At 35.2% G+C, this 19,073-nt stretch overlaps 3 protein-coding genes across 3 annotated transcripts; 2 read left to right on the top strand and 1 right to left on the bottom strand.

Moving 5' to 3' along the window:
• Positions 1–4,575: 4,575 nt before the first annotated feature.
• On the bottom strand, positions 4,576–8,139 carry LOC142640404 (protein FATTY ACID EXPORT 5-like). The gene is made up of 3 exons (XM_075814477.1): positions 7,760–8,139; positions 6,140–6,227; positions 4,576–4,815 (listed from the first exon to the last, which is right to left on the bottom strand). Exons 1-3 carry the CDS (start codon positions 7,956–7,958, stop codon positions 4,743–4,745), a joined length of 360 nt encoding a protein of 119 aa, XP_075670592.1. The 5' UTR covers positions 7,959–8,139; the 3' UTR covers positions 4,576–4,742.
• Positions 8,140–12,297: 4,158 nt separating this feature from the next.
• Positions 12,298–14,006, top strand: LOC142640403 (uncharacterized). The gene has a single exon (XM_075814476.1). The coding sequence runs from the start codon at positions 12,355–12,357 to the stop codon at positions 13,873–13,875; it is 1,521 nt and encodes a 506-aa protein (XP_075670591.1). The 5' UTR covers positions 12,298–12,354; the 3' UTR covers positions 13,876–14,006.
• A 1,476-nt stretch (positions 14,007–15,482) lies between these two features.
• LOC142638752 (CRS2-associated factor 2, mitochondrial) lies at positions 15,483–18,440 on the top strand. The gene is made up of 5 exons (XM_075812819.1): positions 15,483–16,025; positions 17,108–17,235; positions 17,333–17,558; positions 17,701–17,828; positions 17,944–18,440. The coding sequence occupies exons 1-5, from the start codon at positions 15,563–15,565 to the stop codon at positions 18,067–18,069; spliced, it is 1,071 nt and encodes a 356-aa protein (XP_075668934.1). The 5' UTR covers positions 15,483–15,562; the 3' UTR covers positions 18,070–18,440.
• Positions 18,441–19,073: the final 633 nt, after the last annotated feature.

Here is a 19,073-nt window from a genome sequence, read left to right as displayed (position 1 = left end):
ACAATAGAGAGTGATAGTGGTTAAGAGTCCATTGGACCGAGACTTGCTACAGTTACTAGAGCAACTGATTACTACTACACTGCTGCACTTCAGCTACACTGCTACGGCTAAGATTTTGAAGATCAAGTTCCTTCAAAATTTGAATATGTAAAAGTAAGACGAGCAGCTAAAACACGCCACTCTTTTAGTCTTGTCTTGTCTCCCATGTGCGTGCAGAACAAGTAAAAGTAAGACGAGCTGCTGGTACAAAAGTAAAAAATAAATCAGGTGTGTTAGAGAGAAAAATGAGTCAGGTATGTAGGGAAGTAATGTGCTGGACCTATATATGGATCATGATCATCAAGGGAAGTAAATCTTGGATTTTCATCACATAGGTCATGAACATCAAGAAAATGTACAATAAACAGTGGTAGTGGTTGAGAGTCCATTGGACAAAGACTTGCTACGGCTACTACAACAATTGATTACTGCTACACTTTAGCTACATTGTTACGGCTACGTTTTTGAAAATTGAGTTCGCTAAAAATTTGAACATGTAGAAGTAAGAAAAGAGCAACTGAAACATGCCAATCTTTTAGTCTTGTGTTGTCTCCCATGTGCGTGTAGGACAAGTAGAAGTAAGACAAGAGCTGCTGAAACAAAAGAAAAAATAAATAAATTAGGTGGGTAAGAGAGAAAAATGAGTCAAGCATGTATGGAAGTAATGAGCTGGACCAATAAATGGGTCATGAGCATCAAGGGAAGTAAATCTTGGATTTTCATCAAACAGGTCATGAACATCAAGAAAATCTACATTAAATAGTGATTGTGGTTGACAGTCCATTGGACAAAGACTTTCTACAGCTACTGTAACAATTGATTACTGCTACACTGCTATACTTCAATTACACTGCTATGACTAGGCTTTTGAAGATCAAGTTCTCTAAAAATTTGAATATGTAGAAGTAAGACGAGCAATTGGAACACGGTAGTCTTTTAGTCTTTGTCTTGTCTCCCATGTGCGTGTAGGACAATTAGAAGTAAGACAAGAGATGTTGTAACAAAAGAAAAAATAAATAAATCAGATGTGTAAGAGAGGAAAATGAGTCAGACATGTAGGGAAGTAATAAGCTGGACCAATATATGGGTCATGATTATCAAGGGAAGTAAATCTTGGATTTTCATCAAACAGGTCATGAACATGTAAAAAATCTACAATAAATAGTGGTAGTGGTGAGAGTCCATTGGACAGAGACTTGCTACGTACAGCTACTACAGCAATTGATTACTGCTACACTGCTACAGCTAAGCTTTTGAAAATCGAGTTCATTAAAAATTTAAACCTGTAGAAGTAAGACAAGAGTAGCTGAAACACATCAATCTTTAATCTTGTCTTGTCTTCTCTCCCATGTTCGTGTAGGACAAGTAGAAGTAAGACAAGAGCTGTTGGAACAAAAGAAAAAAAATAAATCAGGCGTATAACAGCAACCACATCAGCTCGTTCATAATTTTTGTTTATTTTACACGAAAAAACCTATTTTTTTTATTTTACACTTTCACTTTTACAAAACACCCACATTAGTTTATCTATTCTACGCATTTATTTAATAAAATATTCCTTCTTTTACATTTTTTTATTATTTCTTTTCCTCCCCACTGTGTCTTCTCCGTTGAGCTCACTGCGTCTTCTCCGGCGAGCGTCTTCTCTGGCAATCGTCTTCTCCGTCGAGCCTCACTGCGTCTTCTCCAGCGAGCGTCTTCTCCGTCGAGCCTCACTGCGTCTTCTCCGGCGAGCGTCTTCTCCGTCGAGCCTCACTGCGTCTTCTTCGTCAACCCACTCTCCCTCCCTCACTGCGTCTTCTCCGTCTCCCTCACTGCGTCTTCTCCGTTGAGCTCACTCCGTCGAGCCTCACCCACACTCAAACCCATTCATCGCCCACCCAATCGAAGCAAGATCGACGCCTTGCAGCACTGCCACCTCCTCGCGATGGCCGTCCGGCGACTTGGCTTGCTCGATCTTGTTCTTATCGGCGGCGATGGCGATCGGCGGCTAGAGAAAGAAAAATGGATGAGATGAGAGAAAGAGAGTTGTGCTGTGTCTGAGAGAGAGAGAGAGAGAGAGAGAGAGAGGGAGGTGAGAGTCAATAGGAGGAAAGAGAAAAAATTATTAAAAAATCAAATACACATGCTACAGTACTGTAGCAATTTGAAGGAAAATGTAAAATATAGACAATTATGCACGAGCTGATGTGGGCTGTTTTTTATCAAAAATGTGTAAATTTGAGCATTTCTTTTATTATACACACTTATACACCAACTGATGCAATTGCTCTAAAAGAGAAAAATTAGTCAGGCATGTAATGTCGTAATGAGCTAGGCCAATATATGGATCATGATCATTAAGGGAAGTAAATCATCAAACAAGTCATGAACATCAAGAAAATCTAAAATACATTCTCAAAAGAAAATCTACAATAAACAGTTGTAGTGGTTGAGAGTCCATTAGACAAAGACTTGCTACAGCTACTGCAGTAATTGATTACTGCTACACTTCAGTTACACTACTACAGCTAGACTTTTGAAAATCGAGTTCTTTAAAAATTTGAACATGTAGAAGTAAGATAAGAGCAGCTGAAACATTCCAATCTTTTAGTCTTATCTTGTCTCCTATGTGCGTGTAGGACAATTAGATGTAAGACAATAGCTACTGGAACAAAAGAAAAAAATAAATCAGGTGTGTAAGAGAGAAAAATGAATCAGGCACGTAGGGAAGTAATGAGTTGGATCAATATATGGGTCATGATTATCAATGGAAGTAAATATTGGATTTTCATCAAACAGGTCATGAACATCAAGAAAATCTACAATAAACAGTGGTAGTAGTTAAGAGTCCATTGACAGAGACTTGCTACACTTCAGCTACACTGCTATAGTTAGGCTTTTGAAGATCAAGTTCTTTAAAAATTTGAACATGTTAAAGTGAGACAAGAGCAGCTGAAACATGCCAATCCTTTAGTCTTGTCTAGCCTCCCATGTGCATGTAGGACAATTCGAAGTAAGAGAAGAGCCGCTGGAACAAAGGTCTATGTGTTGTACTTTGTAATGATGTAGTTTTTTTCTTTTTGCTCCTCACGTGTTCAGCCCAGCAAAAGAGACATTTTACGCATTACTCGAGCTCAGAGAGGTCAAGTACTCATTTCTCGAGCTCCTAGAGCTCGAGTTTCATATTACAAGTTAACCAATTTTCACATTCTCCTCGTCGCCTTTTTTAATTAAAATAGTCCACATCAGCGGGTGCCACCATGGCATATTTTTATTGCACTTGAATTACATGTCAAATTCGAGTATAAAAAATGTGATAGATTACTAAATATTTCGCAAACAGTGATAAAACACCAATTATTTCGGCCAAAAGTGGTATTTGGCCATTTTGACCGCTTGTTAGCAATCTACCTCAACACGATAGATCAATGAGGGCATTTGAAACAAGCTCATTAAGGATAACATATGCATATCATACTTTTAAAGACGTTAAGGAAGTCTGAGCGAAACTCCAAAAGATTGATTCAATGGGGAACACAGAAAAAAGGGATCCCAATTATCCCATTCGTGTTCTAAAGTTTCGATGGCAATGGAAACACGCTTCTTCAAATTTCAGAACATTGGAAGTGGGACCCGTGCATCTTTGGGAGCAAACGTTTTCCCCAAACCAATAATCAGAGGAGCATTTCCTACCATGGCAACGGACACGATAAGGAAATTGAGAACCAAAGCATGCATGGAAAAAGCAAACATATCTGTGCACTTGGATGCGACAAAGTGACAAAAGCCTTTCAGAGTTCCTAAAAATAGAGAGAACTCAATAGCTAAGATCCCTGAAATTACTAAAGTTGGAACGATGGACACCACCCTTTAGAAAACCAGATCATGCTGAACGTGGATGTGACAGTTAAGAAAGATTGATGCTGCTTAACAGTTTTCATGTTAGAGAGTGGCAAAAGTGTTTGAAGCTTGACGGCTTGGACAAGAATCATTTAGGCCTTGTGATGTCATAGTAGCGGAAGAGCTTGCATCAGCGTGGGCAGTAGATCTTGTTTTCCATTAAGGGTAGAGATGCAGCTTTGGGGTCTGATTCATCTTCAAAAGAGGATAGCTTGGTGTTGTCCATGCAACCATAGTTGAAGATATGAGAATACTCATTAGGAATTTTGCTATGTGCTATTTAATTGGTGTTGACAATTCATAACACAGTTTTTTTTTTTTTTTTTAATAATAATTATTATTATTATAAAAAAAAAAAAAGTGTTATGAATTGTTGCTCACAAACTCAATCAATAGGATATGGGAATTAGGTTTTTAGGAGCTCTACATCCATGATCCATCTAAATTTCTTGCTTCGTTTGTTAGAGCTCTGACAGCTGACTCTTGTGATGTTTCTTTTGGTTCTATATATGATTATCTTTTAAGGAAAATATAATCACAGGCCAGGCTTTCCTTCTTTTTGGTCTACAACTCTATCAATTTATTAAAAGAAAAGAAAAGAATGAATGAAAGAAGAGGTTCAGAGGGAGAAAAAAGAGGGTAACAAGCACAAGCTTGGCCTGAAAGCAGGTCTCATTCAATTTTAGGACCAAATCCATCTTTTGTTTCATACACAACCAATAGTTAGCAATACAGCATAGATAAAAATCTATGAACAACCCGTAGAAGCATATAGATACAGCTCTGAAAGGTGATATATTAGAAAGAAATCCTCTACACCATTAATCGGCCTTGGCTGGGATATGGTTGCCACCAGTTGCAATTTTGTACAGATAAAATGCAGTCATGATAGCACTGCAAGAAAAGCCAAATGGCAAGCATATTAGCTGGGAGATTCAAATAGATGTTGTATTGACAAGGAAAATTTAAGTAACCATATATCTATCAGGAACTCTTGTAAAAACTAAAATGTACCTAAATTGGTATTCCCCCCCTCAAAAATGGGATGGAGGATAAGATACTAAGATCATCAGTTGAATACTACAATCAACTGACCAGAAGACTACATTACAGCTGGACAAAGATACATTCACTTTAGAGAAATAACATTTGACCAGTAGATGTTCGCAAGAGCTTTCAAGAAGAAGCACAGTTTAATCTGATGAATGTAAACTGAACTCACCACCGATAAGCAGCAGTTTTCATTTTCCATTGAATCATGTCAAGTTTTTCCTAAAAGACAGGGTGGCTCCTAGATCATCATTTTTATGACACTAACTTATTCATGTCACATTCTAACATCTCATTTCAATGATCTCGACTCCTCAGAAGATACAAGGACACATGCAAAAATATCATGTGCTCCAAAAAGAAACTTACAACGGTTGCCTGGCACACAGGAACATTAATAAAAATTGCAAAATATCTAATAAGTCTCAACTTGTACTCTAGAGTACAAAATAAATTATTCAATTAAAACCAAAAGATTTTTTTTTAGTCATTCAAGACAATTTGCATGTTCAGAAAATGAGGGAATCATGATTACAAATCATTGGCAATGACTGACTTTCAGCATTCTCATTTCAAATGGAACATCAGGACCCAAACTAATAACCACAAGAGCATGAATGCTTGTGGGATTTCAGATGTCCCCTACTTGCATGCACAACCCTTACTGAAACCAGCAAAGAGGTAATGATTAATGACTCAATAATAATAACTGTAATCCCCTATATAAAGAACTGTATTATCAATAATTCTAATTAGTATGCAAAGCAGACACACCCAATGGGTCTTGAACCCACATCCAAACTTCGGTTTTTAAGGGGAAAGTATGTGATACTGAAGCTAGAGCTTTGCTTCACAACCTGAACCACACTGCCATGCTAGAAAGGGAAGAATATGATATCATGGACGTGGCAATGGGATTAACTTGTGAAAAGAGTAAATTTCATCTTTCATTGAATAAATGCAAGATATTCATAAGAAAATTTAAATATATATAAAATAAAATAAAAAGGCAAACCAAATGCAAGAGATAGTAATCAATGAATTTTGGCGCATAAAGCAGCATTATGATACTCATCATGTAGATGCTACATTAAGTTTCCACTAGTAGCGATATATTTAAAGTATGAAAAGCACAAATACTTAAAAGCAGAATTATTCCTCTTCTTACCTGATACCAGCAACAACACCAGCTGGCATGATCTTAGAGGTTTGCATATAGCGCTGTGCCATGACCCATGTGAGTGCAGCTGCACAACCTGTTTTAGGGGCACATATCAGATCAAAATGGCTATTGGTTTTAGGTGAAGGATACAGCAAGCACAAAATCAGATTTGAAGAGGTTAGAAAAAGCAAAAGAAAACCACAGAAAGAATGGAAGTGTGTTTTTCTTTTGTGGTTTGTATTCTACGAATATCAGTTCAAATAAATTTAAAGCAAAAGAAAATAAAGGAATTGTGGTTTCATTTTTAGTTTTTCTAATAAAATCAGTTCCAGTAAAATCGCATATGCACACATACATCATTTTACAAATCTTCCTCTCTTGAAATCGTTTTTTTCTTTTTTATAATTTTTTTAAATAGATTGTTGGAAAACAGGAATTACAAAATGTAAACAACAACAACCATAATATTTCTCGATAATCTAAACAACCAGCTATTTTGCAACTTCACATTGCATTATAAGCTGATGGCTTGTCAAAAATCACAAAATGAGGCCGTTATCAAAAGCCACCATTACTTTTTAATTGGTAAGTTATACATGCACCCAATGGGTTTTGAACCCACAACCTCACCCTCCACTCTTATGCAAGGAGGAAGTACCATTTCAACTAGAGCTCATTGGCACTAGAAGCCATCCATTATAACAATGAACATGATCCTTTGTGATTACGTAGCTACGTATACTAAAACCCTGAAAAGAAGACCAGAGGCTTGCAAAGGAAAAACAAATTTCCTTTAAGCAGCCTATTACCAAGCTTAAGCCTACTTTCTTACGCTCTCTATTTTCTTGAATTCCTCTAAATTAGTAAATTTCCTTTCTTTCCCCCCAAAATTTTGATGATTCTCTACATTTCCAGGTTGTGCTTAGTTGGGACAAAAGTGTGCTTCTACAGTGGCCTCCCCCCCTTGGAGACTTTTCAATTAATTTAAACATTTAAAAAAAAAAAAACTCTCTCTCTCTCTCTCTCTCTCTCTCTCTCTCTCTCTCATTGTACTCCATCATAGCCAAAATGATTAAAAGCACCAAATGGACAACAATTTTGAACAGACGAAAATTGAAGTCTCCTAAAAATCAAAGTCTCCCTACAATACAGAAGTACAGAGCTTCAATTAAGACCAGAACATTTTAAAAGCAAGATATTGAGATTCCCAACACCAAACAAGAAGAAGAAACAAAAAATCAGATTTCCTACACAGCTACCAAACCACAAACAACACAAATTTCACAATCCCAAACAAAACAGAAGCATAATCCCAAATAAACATAGACCCAGATCAGACTTTTCTCTCTACATTGACCTTCCACAATCTCACCATAAAAATAACATCTTGGACTCACTCACAAATAGAAAAATTCAAGGAAACAAAGACCTTCCAATTCCCCAAAAGCAACAATCCTAAATAAAACATTAGATCAGAATTTTTCTCTAAATCTACCTTCCACAATCTTACTACAACTATTACATCGTACACCCATTAACAAAAACAACTTCATTTTCTTAACAAACAAAAAACACAGAACTTGCAACAACATAAAGAAACCAAATCCAAAAAAAGAAAAAGCGTACCAGTCTCAATGACGAAAGCGAGGTACGAGTTCTTCCTCTTTTTGAAAGCGTCAAGGCTGAGATACCCAGCAAGAATGAGCACCAATCCAATGCCCACACCTCCACCCAAAGAAGCTGTGCTCCCTTTCTTCATATACCCAACAACTCCTCCTACAATCAAAACCAGCCCGTACGGGATCGTGAAGCAGAAATCATGCATTTTTTCCAACTGGGTTTTCACGGGAAATTTCTTCGGAGTCCTGGAAAATTTGAGCTCAACGAAAGTCTTTTTTTTTTTTTGGTCAGTATTTCACAGATCAAAATGGAAAAAGTCTTGGCTTTATTCTGTTTTGGTTGCGTTTGGACTTTTTTGTGGCGCGTGGAGTAGTCTTCTATTCAACGATAGTGGCAGGGGTACGACGTCGTATTTAGTCATCCTCGCGTTGCGGACACACGTACAACGGTATCAACCCATAATCGTGCGCGCGTGGTGTTTGTTCAATTAGTCAAATGATTCTTTTATGTTTTGATACAAAGATTCTTAACCCAGACAATATTAGCTAGGATAGGATTTTTTTTTTTTTTTTGGGCAACTATAAACAGTTTAGGGAAAAAAAAAAAAAAAGAGAGAGACATAATACATGTGCACTATAATTAAATAACATTTTTTTTGCTATTTAAAATATTAGAAATCCAAAATAAACTATGAATGAATCCAAAATAAATCTATTAATAAATTTATTTATAACATGATATCCCATTTGTTCTATAGCAAATTCAAAAAAATTTCATACCATGGATCTCAAATCCATGCACGAAGTAAACTTTACGATTAGCTCTCAATATAAGCATATCCAATAATTGCTACAATCATGAAATCTAAAATTACTAGTTTCCTTTGCGGCTTTGCCATATTTTTCATTACTCAAGAGTGTTAGTGCTCTTGTGTACGAATGGTGAATCCATTCTTGGCAAAAGGTAATGTCCTAGACGAAGAATTCTTGATTAGGAAAAGTTCAAGGTTTTGTTCATTTGTGGATCAGAATCTTTATTAGTGGTCTCCATGTGAATGCAACTCCTTCATTGTTAGGTTCCTCATTATGTGAAAAGGCAAAGATAAATATTATAACGGTTTGATGGTCAATCATATAAATACATTTTATAATCTACAATAACTGATGAGTTATTAGACTAAAACTTTCTACCAATAAAAACTTTGGAACTAGAAGGCTAGAAAATAAAATGAATCAAAGGGAAGACTTCCTATTATGAAGATGATTGTCATTCTCTATAATGGCATTAATGTCATTGCACCTTGTGCTACCAATAAACCTCTTAGTCATTGCTATAATGTCTAGTGTTTCTTTTTTTTCTTTTTTCTTAATCACAAGAGGTTTGAGGAACCACAATAAATTTTAGATGGTAAGCTGTTAGGTCTTCAAATTTCTAACTTTCGAATGATTATCACAACAAATTTAGGTGGCAGGTTGTTATTAATGGGTAAAAGCATATTCAATTTTGTACATTCAACGCATACAATATTTTAAAAATATATATACAATTCTTTATATTTGATGTAAACAATTTTTCAAATAATGTACTCAATTCTTCATATTCAATGTACACAACTTTCCATAGAATGTAAATAATTATGTATATTTAAAGTATACAATTTTTCAAAGAATGTACATAATTCAATACACGTATACAAATTTTCAAAAAAAGCACACAATTTTGTATATTTAGCATACACAACTTATTAAAGAATGTTCAAAATTTTGTAGATTCAATGTCCACATTTTTTTAAAGAATGTACACAATTATGTATATTCAACATACACAAATTTTCCAAAAATGTAACAATTTTATATATTCAACATACACATTTTTCAAAGAATATACACAATTTTGTACATTCAATGTACACAATTTTTCAAAGAATCTACACAATTCTATACATTTATTGCACAAAATTTTTTATAAATATACACATTTCTATACATTCAACGTACATAGTTTTCAAAGAATTTTCACAATTTTTCAAGGAACATAAATAATTTTGTACATTCAATGTACACATTTTTAAAACTATACACAATTTTTTAAAGAATGTATACAATTTTTTTTTAAAAAAAATACACAATTATGTATATTCAACGTACACAATTTTTCACAGAATGTGCATAATTATGTACATTCAGCTTACGCCTCTTTTAAAGCATGTACACAATTATGTATATTCAACGTACATAATTTTTCGAAGAATGTATATAATTTTACGCTTTTAAAGTAGACAATTTTTCAAAGAATGTAACAATTCTATACATTCAACATACACATTATTGGGAAAAATACATAATTTTGTATATTCAACATGAACAATTTTTCAAAAAATATACACAACTTTGTACATTCAATATATTCGATTTAAAAAAAAAATACACAATTCTATAGATTTAACGTACACAATACAACATTGTACACATTCTTTGAAAATTGTCTATATTCTTTGGATAATGTGTATGTTCAATATACAAAACTGTGTACATTCTTTTGAAAAATAGTGTACTTTGAATGTAAAGAATCATGTAATTATTTGAAAAAATTTGCATATACAGATTTGTGTACATACTTTGAAAAAAAATTTACATTGAATATACAAAATTAAGTATATTTTTTGAAAAATTGTGTACGCTGACTATATAAAATTCATATTTTTTGAAAGATTGTGCACTATGAATATAAAGTAACATGACCATTCTTTGAAAATTTGTGTACGTTGAATATAAAAAATTATATACTTTAAAAAAAAGGTGTACATTGATTTGAAAATTTTTGTATGTTACATACACAAAATTATGTATAATTATTAAAAAAAAAAATCAAACCGTTTGAATTTAGTCCTTTAATTTTGACTATAATTGTCAAATTAGTTCATCATGTTAAAATTATTATAAATAAATAGTCAATTGGTAAATCTTTTAGTTAGTAAATGACACCGTCTAAATATTTTTTTTACTATTAAAATTTAAAATGAAAACATTCATAAAATAAATTATTTAAAAAATCTTTAATTCATATTAATTTAAAAAAATGCATAAATAATTTCATGTATTAATAGATTTGGAAAAATAATTAAATTAAGTTTTTTATGAAATAATTAAATGAACTTATTTAGTTATTTACAATTGAATGATTATAAGTGTAAAGATTTTTTTGGCTAAAGCAGGATTGAATATCTTTGGCTCTTAAAAGCATTTGACTAATAATTTAAAATTTTATATTTATTTACCTTTAAAATTTTGGGACCACCTAGAATTTTTTTTATGTCAATAAAATTAAATTTTGATCCATAATTTGAAAACTTAACAATATATTGGGGTCTTTTAAGCAAAAAGAAAAAAATCAAAAAAAAAAAACTTGAACTAAAATCTTTAAAAAAAAAATTATAATAAAACTACTACAGGCTTGATTCTTTCGATTAAACACATTGTCCAATACAACACAATTTTCAATCTTTTATTATTTTTTATTACAAGTATTATTTTTTCTCACCAAACATATATTACTTACTTTTTATTTTTAATTATTTTTTCTTGTTTATTGTTAACTATAAACGTCTTCTGTCTCCTCAATTTTTACATTTTATACTTTTAAATTTTATCACATTTTCATCTACACTTTTACATCTATGTTTTGTCTTCCTCCTTGTTTGTAACTTTTGTGTCTTCTATCAGTATCAGTGCAGCAGTGCCTCTTCTCAAGTTTTGAGTCTCAAATTTCTCAATGAGATTTTTTTTTTTTATTTTAGCTGTACATGTACCTTTGTTCATTTATTTTCTTTTAATTTTTTTTTCCTTTTAAGGTTTTTTGGTTTGCAAAATGCAAATTTGTTTTGGTTTTAAGAAGAACTTATTTTTTAAGCACAAACTTCATGCCGGCCGAATCTTGAATTTTGGTCGGTATTTACCGAAACACCCTGAAACATTCGAAATAGACCAGAATGAGTCAGAATTTTTTTCAAAGTGGAATAGGGTGGATTACTGTTTCGGTTTGTTTACTGGCACTGTATTTTTTGGCCATTACGGCCAAAACGGAATAAAATTAATAACATTGAATCAAACCTAATTACTTAAAGGCTAAAAAGAAATAAGGTTGTGTAATTTATGCCTCCTAAGGAACACTCTGAACAAAATTCCTAGAGCCTCCACGGGTATATGACATACCCCACTACACATTAAACACTATAAAAATTAAAACCAATTATTCATGAATCACATGATATAATTTGAGAAATTCTAAACAAACCGTTAATTATAACCATTGTTTTTAGATATAGATTGAATAATCTGATTTTGAGTAGAAATTTTAAGATTTAATATAAAATTAGATATATAAGTATATAACTACTACAATTTTTTTTCCTTGTTATGTCATCACATGGACAGTTTACTTCACAGAGACCATCACATGCGACGACGTCGTTTTAGTTTATCTCCATTAGGATAAAATTAAGGTTTTGGGTTTTTCTTCAATCTTCAGTTCACAAATCACCATCACTGATACTTAAATAAATCAAATCCAAGCTCAGAACTTTTCAAAACCATGGTGCTGATATGATGATCCATTTTCAAACCCGAACCCGTTTACCCACCTGGTATAAACCATTTTATCCCATCCTTATTAACTCTTTATTAGTACACAGCCCAAAACCCAGGCTTCCTCAAACCCTAAAAATGGGAGTGACTGAGGCCAATTCCAAGAGACCCGTTTGCCCATCATGCTCCAAACCCACCTGGCTCTGCCTCTGCAGTCGGATCCGGACCCCGGGTCTTGAAAATTCGGTAAGAGTAACCATTCTTCAGCATAGTTTAGAGAAAAAGCACCCACTCAATTCTGCTAGAATTGCTAGACTAGGCCTCAAGAATTTCACTCTAGCAACTGTTTCTGATGTTCTTTTTGAAGCCCAGTTTGTTATTCGGTTGTGGGAACCGGATTCTGAAATGGTTTCGGTTCAAAATGGTTTGGATTCTGGTGAATTTGTTGAAAATGTGGACACCCAGAAGCTGGTTTTTGAGCATAGGGATGGGATAGAGGGAGTTAGAGAAAATGTGAGCAATTCAGAATATGGGTTATTTGCAAAGTGCCCAATTGAGGAAAACACTAATTTAATTGGTGATAATGGAGGAGGATGTTTGAGAAATGGTCTCAGTGGCGCTAGAAATTCTCAAAACCCTGTGAAAGATATTAATTTTATAGGAACTTCGGGGTTTTCAGTGAGTGATGAATTAGTTTTTGAGCCGGGAGATGAATTGAAGGTTGAAGATTGCATTGGTGAAAAGGGTACATTCAGTTTAGAGAGTCAACTTGAAAATAGAGACCTAGTTACACAACTTAATGCTCATAAGGTTTCAGCTGCTTCAACATTGGATGAAGCAGTTTTTGATAATGAAACTACCGCTACCAATGAGAGTGAATTTTCTCATCTGGATGTTGATCCAAATGAAGTTGTCCAAGGACAAAGAGGTCATGAAGCACCAGTTATTACTGCAACCATTGGAAAATATGGTGTCATTGGCTCTCTTTGTCATGTTTGGATGCCACAAGCTAATTTGCAGAAGCCAATATTTGATAACATTCTAGCTTCTCCTGAAGCTCGTGATGCTCTAGCAAAAGGGTTTTCTGTAAAAAAGTTGCAAAAGCGACAGTTGAATGGGAGCAAGGAGTTGGAAGAGTATGAGGAGCTTGAACTTGAGGTTCCTCCAGGATCAGTGCTTCTATTCCCATCTGATTGTGCAATCGGTATTGATGGCCTTGATGCTCTTGGTTGTGAGGTGAAGAATTTAATTGTCTTGGATGGTACATGGGCAAAGGCAAATAGAATGTACAACGAGAACCCCTGGTTGAAGCTTTTGCCACATTTGAAGTTGGATTTGAACAAGCTGAGCTTGTATAGTGAGGTGAGGTCTCAGCCAAAAGCCGGATGTTTGTCCACAATTGAAAGCATTGTATATGCCCTGAAGGCTATTGGAGACAACCCTGAAGGGCTAGATGATCTCCTGGATGTTTTCGAGTCTATGGTTGAAGACCAGAGGCGATGTAAAGATGAGAGGTTGAGCAAAGTCTCTTCAGTTTGAGTTTGTATAGTAAAGTGACGTATCAGCCAAAAGCCCAATGTTTGTCTACAATTCAGAGCATAGTATATGCACTGAAGGCTATTGGAGAGAACCCTGATGATCTATTGGATGTTTTCAAGTCTATGGTTGAAGACCAGGGGCTATGTAAAGAAGAGAGGTTGAGCAAAGTCCCTTCAGTTTGAACCTTCATTCTTATAGTTGCCACATTTATATTGTTCTAACTTTCAACATCATCTTAAGAACATTGTGCAAGTAAAATTAAAGTAGATATCATAACCTGCTCTGTGGTTGACAGTAGCTATATATATTTTTGGTTTTGGGAGAAAGGTTTTTTTTTTTTTTGGGGGGGGTGGGGAGGGGGAGGGGAGGAGATGAAGATCATGCTTCATGAATGTCAAAGGGGCTTCTCTGTACCTTTGTGCTCTTTTGTACGACACTACAATCTTGTACTAAATTTCACACTTCCAAAAAGGAAAAAGGAAATATTTGTTGTTTTCCCCTTCTTCATTGTGTGATTCTTATTCACATGATTATGTTAACTATTTTAGAGATTATATGTTAGAGATCTTGCAAAGCCCTTTATAAAACATCGAGTATGGAAGGGTGAAAAAACCTTTCTTTGGCACGATAATTGGCATATCCATAAGGTGTTACTGCTGAAATATGGTTATAGTTATAGAATTGTACATGGTGCGCTCAGGACATCTTGTACAAATGTCTCTTGGTATTTGGAAAGATGGTCAATGATATCGGCCACCAGCAGGGTCAGAAATATAGGCTGGCCTGTATCAAATTAGATTGCATCAGGAAGACACTATGAAGTGTCTGCCTTCTCATTCAGGGCAGCTAACTTGCAATTCTGCTTGGAATGAAATCAGAATGAAGCAGCAGGTGGTGGATTGACATAATTTGGTTTGGTTTTCCACTAGCATCCCAAAACACATATTTATCTCTTGGTTAGCAGTCAAGGATATGCTTCCACTCATGAAGCTTGTTGAAATGCACAGACCATTTGATTTGTTAATTTTCCTTTGCTAGAAGGATATGGCAGCAGGTACTGAATTTAACAAGTGTCAACAAGCAGCTAGACTTTTTATTTGATTTCATAAGATGGGTAGTTCAAGAGTTTAAAGGAAGAAGCTTAAAAGAAAATTTCTGCAAGCTCTGTATACAATATCTGGTTGTGAAGAAACGCAAAAATCCAAAATGGTCAACTGAAAGCAAAGTATGGCTAATTCCTATCTTAATAATGGGATGAAGCATGGTGGGTAAGGTTGTGGATTCAAGACCTCTTTGGCTATTTCGTGCAACTGTGTGTATGTAACCACAAAGAAGAAAAATAAAAAATAGAGGATGGCTGTTGAAGGTGATTAGAATTGATGTTTTAGCTCGAGTTAGAGGTTGTAAGAAAGTCCCAAATTGCATTAGAAATAGATGAGAATTTTAGCTAAGTTGCTGTATCTGCACTCTGCAGCTTGTTTTCTTGTTATTAATCATTACGATATGAAAATAGAGATATGGAGTATATGAGGGCGGCAAAATTATGACGTGTTTAAAATTACTTTCCTGCCCTTATACTATAACTTTAACACGAAAATGTCCTTCCAACATCTCACAGCCTAAATTCTGATTTCTGATAGTTTGGAGAGAGTGCTACTAGCTCAAAAACAAGTTCCAAATTCTTCCAATGCTAAAGCCCTTGTTATGGCGTCATTCAACTCATCAAACTCACAAACTAACTCGTTTCCTCAGCCAATCCCTATCTGATGACCCTTACGACCCTCCATTCTCTCCCACCTCCAAACCCCAAAAACCCAAGAACAAAACCAAACACAAAACCCAAAACAAAGACCCGAAATTCCCTCTCAAGTCTGACCTCCCCTTTGACTTCAAATACTCCTACTCAGAGACCAACCCATCGTTGGAGCCAATCGGATTCAGAGAACCACCGAGGTTCTCTCCTTTTGGGCCAGGTCGGCTTGACCGGAAATGGACTGGAACGTGTGCCCCGGCCCAACAACAGGAAGTGGACCCGGAAAGAGTGGCGGAGGAGAGGAACCGGGTTCTTGGGGACCCACTTACGGAGGAGGAAGTAGCGGAGCTAGTGGAGAAGTATCGGCACAGTGATTGTTCTCGCCAAATCAATCTGGGTAATTTTCTCTCCCCAAAACTATTGTATATTCTTTGTGTGTATTTGGCCTGCATTGTGAATTTTATAGTGGGAGCAAAGATGGGTATGTGTGTTTTTTTGGTTTGGTTTGCTATTAGGGTCTTATTTAGAAATGTAAGTGTATGTATAGTTCCTGCATTGTGAATTTTGACGTGTGACCTCAAATGGGAAATTTTTATTATTTATTATTATGATTATTTTTTTGTTTTTGTTGCTATTAGCGACATGTTTAGAAATGAGTATTTGTGTAGATGGCCTGCATTGTGAATTTTGAACAGTGAGCAAAAATGGGTATGTATTTTTTTAGTATTGTACCGTTTAGTTTTGTTATTAGGGTCTTCTTTGGAAAATTAAGGCGTGAACGAAAACAGTGTTTGGTAACTTGGTTTGATATTGGGGTCAATCTTTGAAAACTAAGTCTAGTTGGTGATTATCTTGCTGGGTTTTGATCGACGCATAAAAAAATGTGAAATTTCTTTTTCTTTAGGTTTTTGGGTAAATCATAGAATATTGATTCATGTTGAGTTTATGCTGTGATATGAGTGGCTTGGTGGTAAGCGTACTATCCTCTTTTGGCTGCTTTTAAGTGAATGATGGCCACTTGGCATTGTGGTATGGGTTAATGCATTGAGAAAGCTAAGAGTGGAGGCCAGGAGTTAAAACTTTTTTGTTCTAAGAGTGTGTTAGGCTTGCTTTTTGGGAGCTTATTTTGGTGCCCCCCCCCCCCCCCCCCCCAACACACACAAAACAACCTTTTCTCCTTTCAACCATACCATCAAATGCAATCTTAGTTATAGCAGTTGGAGTGGTGTTGCATATGTTACATGGGGTTTGGGTTCTTAATTACTCATTAGTGTAGATTTTGAAATAATTTGTTTATTATACAGTTGTCTTAAAATATGAAAATATTCTTGTGAATCATCTCTGGCCCAAATGGCACCTCCTTCCCGTATAGTTTATTTACTATGGAGGAACAGGCATATTTGCATTCACATAATGCAAAAAAATTTTGGTCATTGAATAATAATGGATGAATGGGCTAATAGTGCTATTTTGTGTTAGGGGTGGGAGGAGTTACTCACAACATGTTGGATGACATCCACAACCATTGGAAAAGGGCTGAAGCTGTGAGGATCAAGTGCTTGGGTGTGCCAACCCTTGATATGGATAATGTTTGCTTCCACCTTGAGGTTTGAACTGGTTACAGCATCCATGTAACAAGTGAAGTATCTCCCATTTTTGGTTTTCAGAAATTATTAGCTGATGCAGATAGTAGTTTTTCTGTAGGAAAAATCTGGGGGGAAGGTTATCTATCAGCACATTAACATCCTTCTGTTATACCGAGGTCGAAACTATGATCCAAAGAATCGGCCAGTTGTTCCTCTTATGCTGTGGAAACCATATGCCCCTATATATCCAAAGCTTGTGAAGAATGTTGCTGATGGGTTAACATTTGAAGAAACAAAGGAAATGAGAAACAGAGGACTGAATTCTCCCTCGCTAATGAAACTTAGTAAGTGAACTTAATTTTTGAAGCCTAAAGGAGAATTATTACTATCTTTCTTGTTGCAATAATGAACTAAAAATGAGTGATAAAAGGCAAGGATGCATGATGCTATAACCTGAATCCGTACTGGATAATATATTCTCTGCAGCCAGGAATGGTGTGTATGCAAATGTCGTGGAGAGAGTGAGGGAGGCCTTTGAGACAGACGAGGTGGTGAGACTAGACTGTACCCATGTTGGTACCAGTGATTGCAAAAAAATAGGTGTGAAATTAAGGGTATGAGCTCTTTCCATTGCACCACGTATAGAAATTTATAATGCTTATAGGAAAAAGTAGTGAATTTCTACTCCAAGCTTATATGGTTGTGGTTTTCATTCTCTTCTAAAATCAGGATCTGGTACCATGTGTCCCTATTTTGTTCAAGGATGAGCAGATAATACTTTGGAGGGGGAAGAGAGATGAGGAACAGGAATCTAACCTATCAAAGGAAGTTGCAAGTGTACAAATGTTTGAGTGAGGCTCTAGAATTTGCTAGACTAATTTTAAGTCAGATCTTGCAGACAATTGTTTCATCGTCTCAAGCAAACAGAGGTAGAAGAATTGGTCCACAGAGTTGCTGCGATAACGAAATTTTTGGATTGATCACATCTGAAGGCCTCCTCAATATGTAGTAGGATTCCTATTACCCTGGCTAGACATGTTAGCACAACGGAAGTTGTCTAGATGCTGCCATTTATATTCATGCCATTACCAATCTGTACAAATTAAAAGCCAATAGGTCTGAAAGGCTTGTATCACACCCTGACCCACCCAAAATAATTGATAAGAATATCTCACATTTGCTTACTTTTCAACTGTTTTATTTGGAAACCTTTATTACTATACTCAGATTTTTGATGTCATCAATATTCTTTATATATGAAACCATGAACCAATCATATTTTTAATGTGTTTTAGGAGGAAGTCGGTTCTTAAATCTTAAATTGTCATTTGCAATGACCCGAAAAAGAAAAGTCGGGTGAGAATTTAGAAGGCCAAATGAATATCCATTCTATTGTTCCGGAAGTTAATAGAGAAGCATGTAGGCTGGTTACTTGAGTAACTTAGAAGGTTGTACAGCTATAATAATGCTGTATTCTAGAGCTGTAGCACAATACAGGATAGCCAATGCCTGGAGGATATTGTGGTATACTGATCCCGATATTGTTGTATTTTATTGATTTCAAATGCCTGGGATCAGCATATAATGTAGTGAAGCACCTGTTAACTTTGTTTCTTTTCTAATTTTGCGAGAAAGAGAATCACAAGCAGTGTTTGATGAGCTCTTTTTTGTTTCAGTTGGGAAGAGATAATTCCTTCAGTTGCACTTGTGGTCCTGTGGATTGAATAACCTTTTTTTTTCTCCTCTCTATTTAAGTTTTAACAAAGTGCATGTCTTGTTGGTTGATACAAAGGAGAGTGTAGGCCATGACTGTTACTTTAAGGTCTGTTTTGCTTTGTGTTTTTTTTAGGGCTAATACG

This window comes from Castanea sativa, chromosome 6 (genome assembly GCF_040712315.1).
Source record: "Castanea sativa cultivar Marrone di Chiusa Pesio chromosome 6, ASM4071231v1".
NCBI classification, from domain to species: Eukaryota; Viridiplantae; Streptophyta; class Magnoliopsida; order Fagales; family Fagaceae; genus Castanea; species Castanea sativa.
The sequence above is the reverse complement of the archived record's forward strand: the minus strand, read 5'-3'. Positions and strand labels throughout refer to the sequence as shown.

Excerpts from the sequence above, each read along its gene's own strand:
- LOC142640404 (XM_075814477.1), bottom strand. The coding sequence starts at position 7,958 with ATGCATGATTTCTGCTTCACGATCCCGTACGGGCTGGTTTTGATTGTA. Across the intron at positions 6,228-7,759 it reads CGCTTTCGTCATTGAGACTG|GTTGTGCAGCTGCACTCACA; the intron begins GTACGCTTTTTC and ends CCCCTAAAACAG. Across the intron at positions 4,816-6,139 it reads GGTGTTGTTGCTGGTATCAG|TGCTATCATGACTGCATTTT; the intron begins GTAAGAAGAGGA and ends CTTTTCTTGCAG.
- LOC142638752 (XM_075812819.1), top strand. The coding sequence starts at position 15,563 with ATGCTAAAGCCCTTGTTATGGCGTCATTCAACTCATCAAACTCACAAA. Across the intron at positions 17,236-17,332 it reads ATGTTTGCTTCCACCTTGAG|GAAAAATCTGGGGGGAAGGT; the intron begins GTTTGAACTGGT and ends GTTTTTCTGTAG. Across the intron at positions 17,829-17,943 it reads AAATAGGTGTGAAATTAAGG|GATCTGGTACCATGTGTCCC; the intron begins GTATGAGCTCTT and ends TTCTAAAATCAG.
- LOC142640403 (XM_075814476.1), top strand. The coding sequence starts at position 12,355 with ATGATGATCCATTTTCAAACCCGAACCCGTTTACCCACCTGGTATAAA.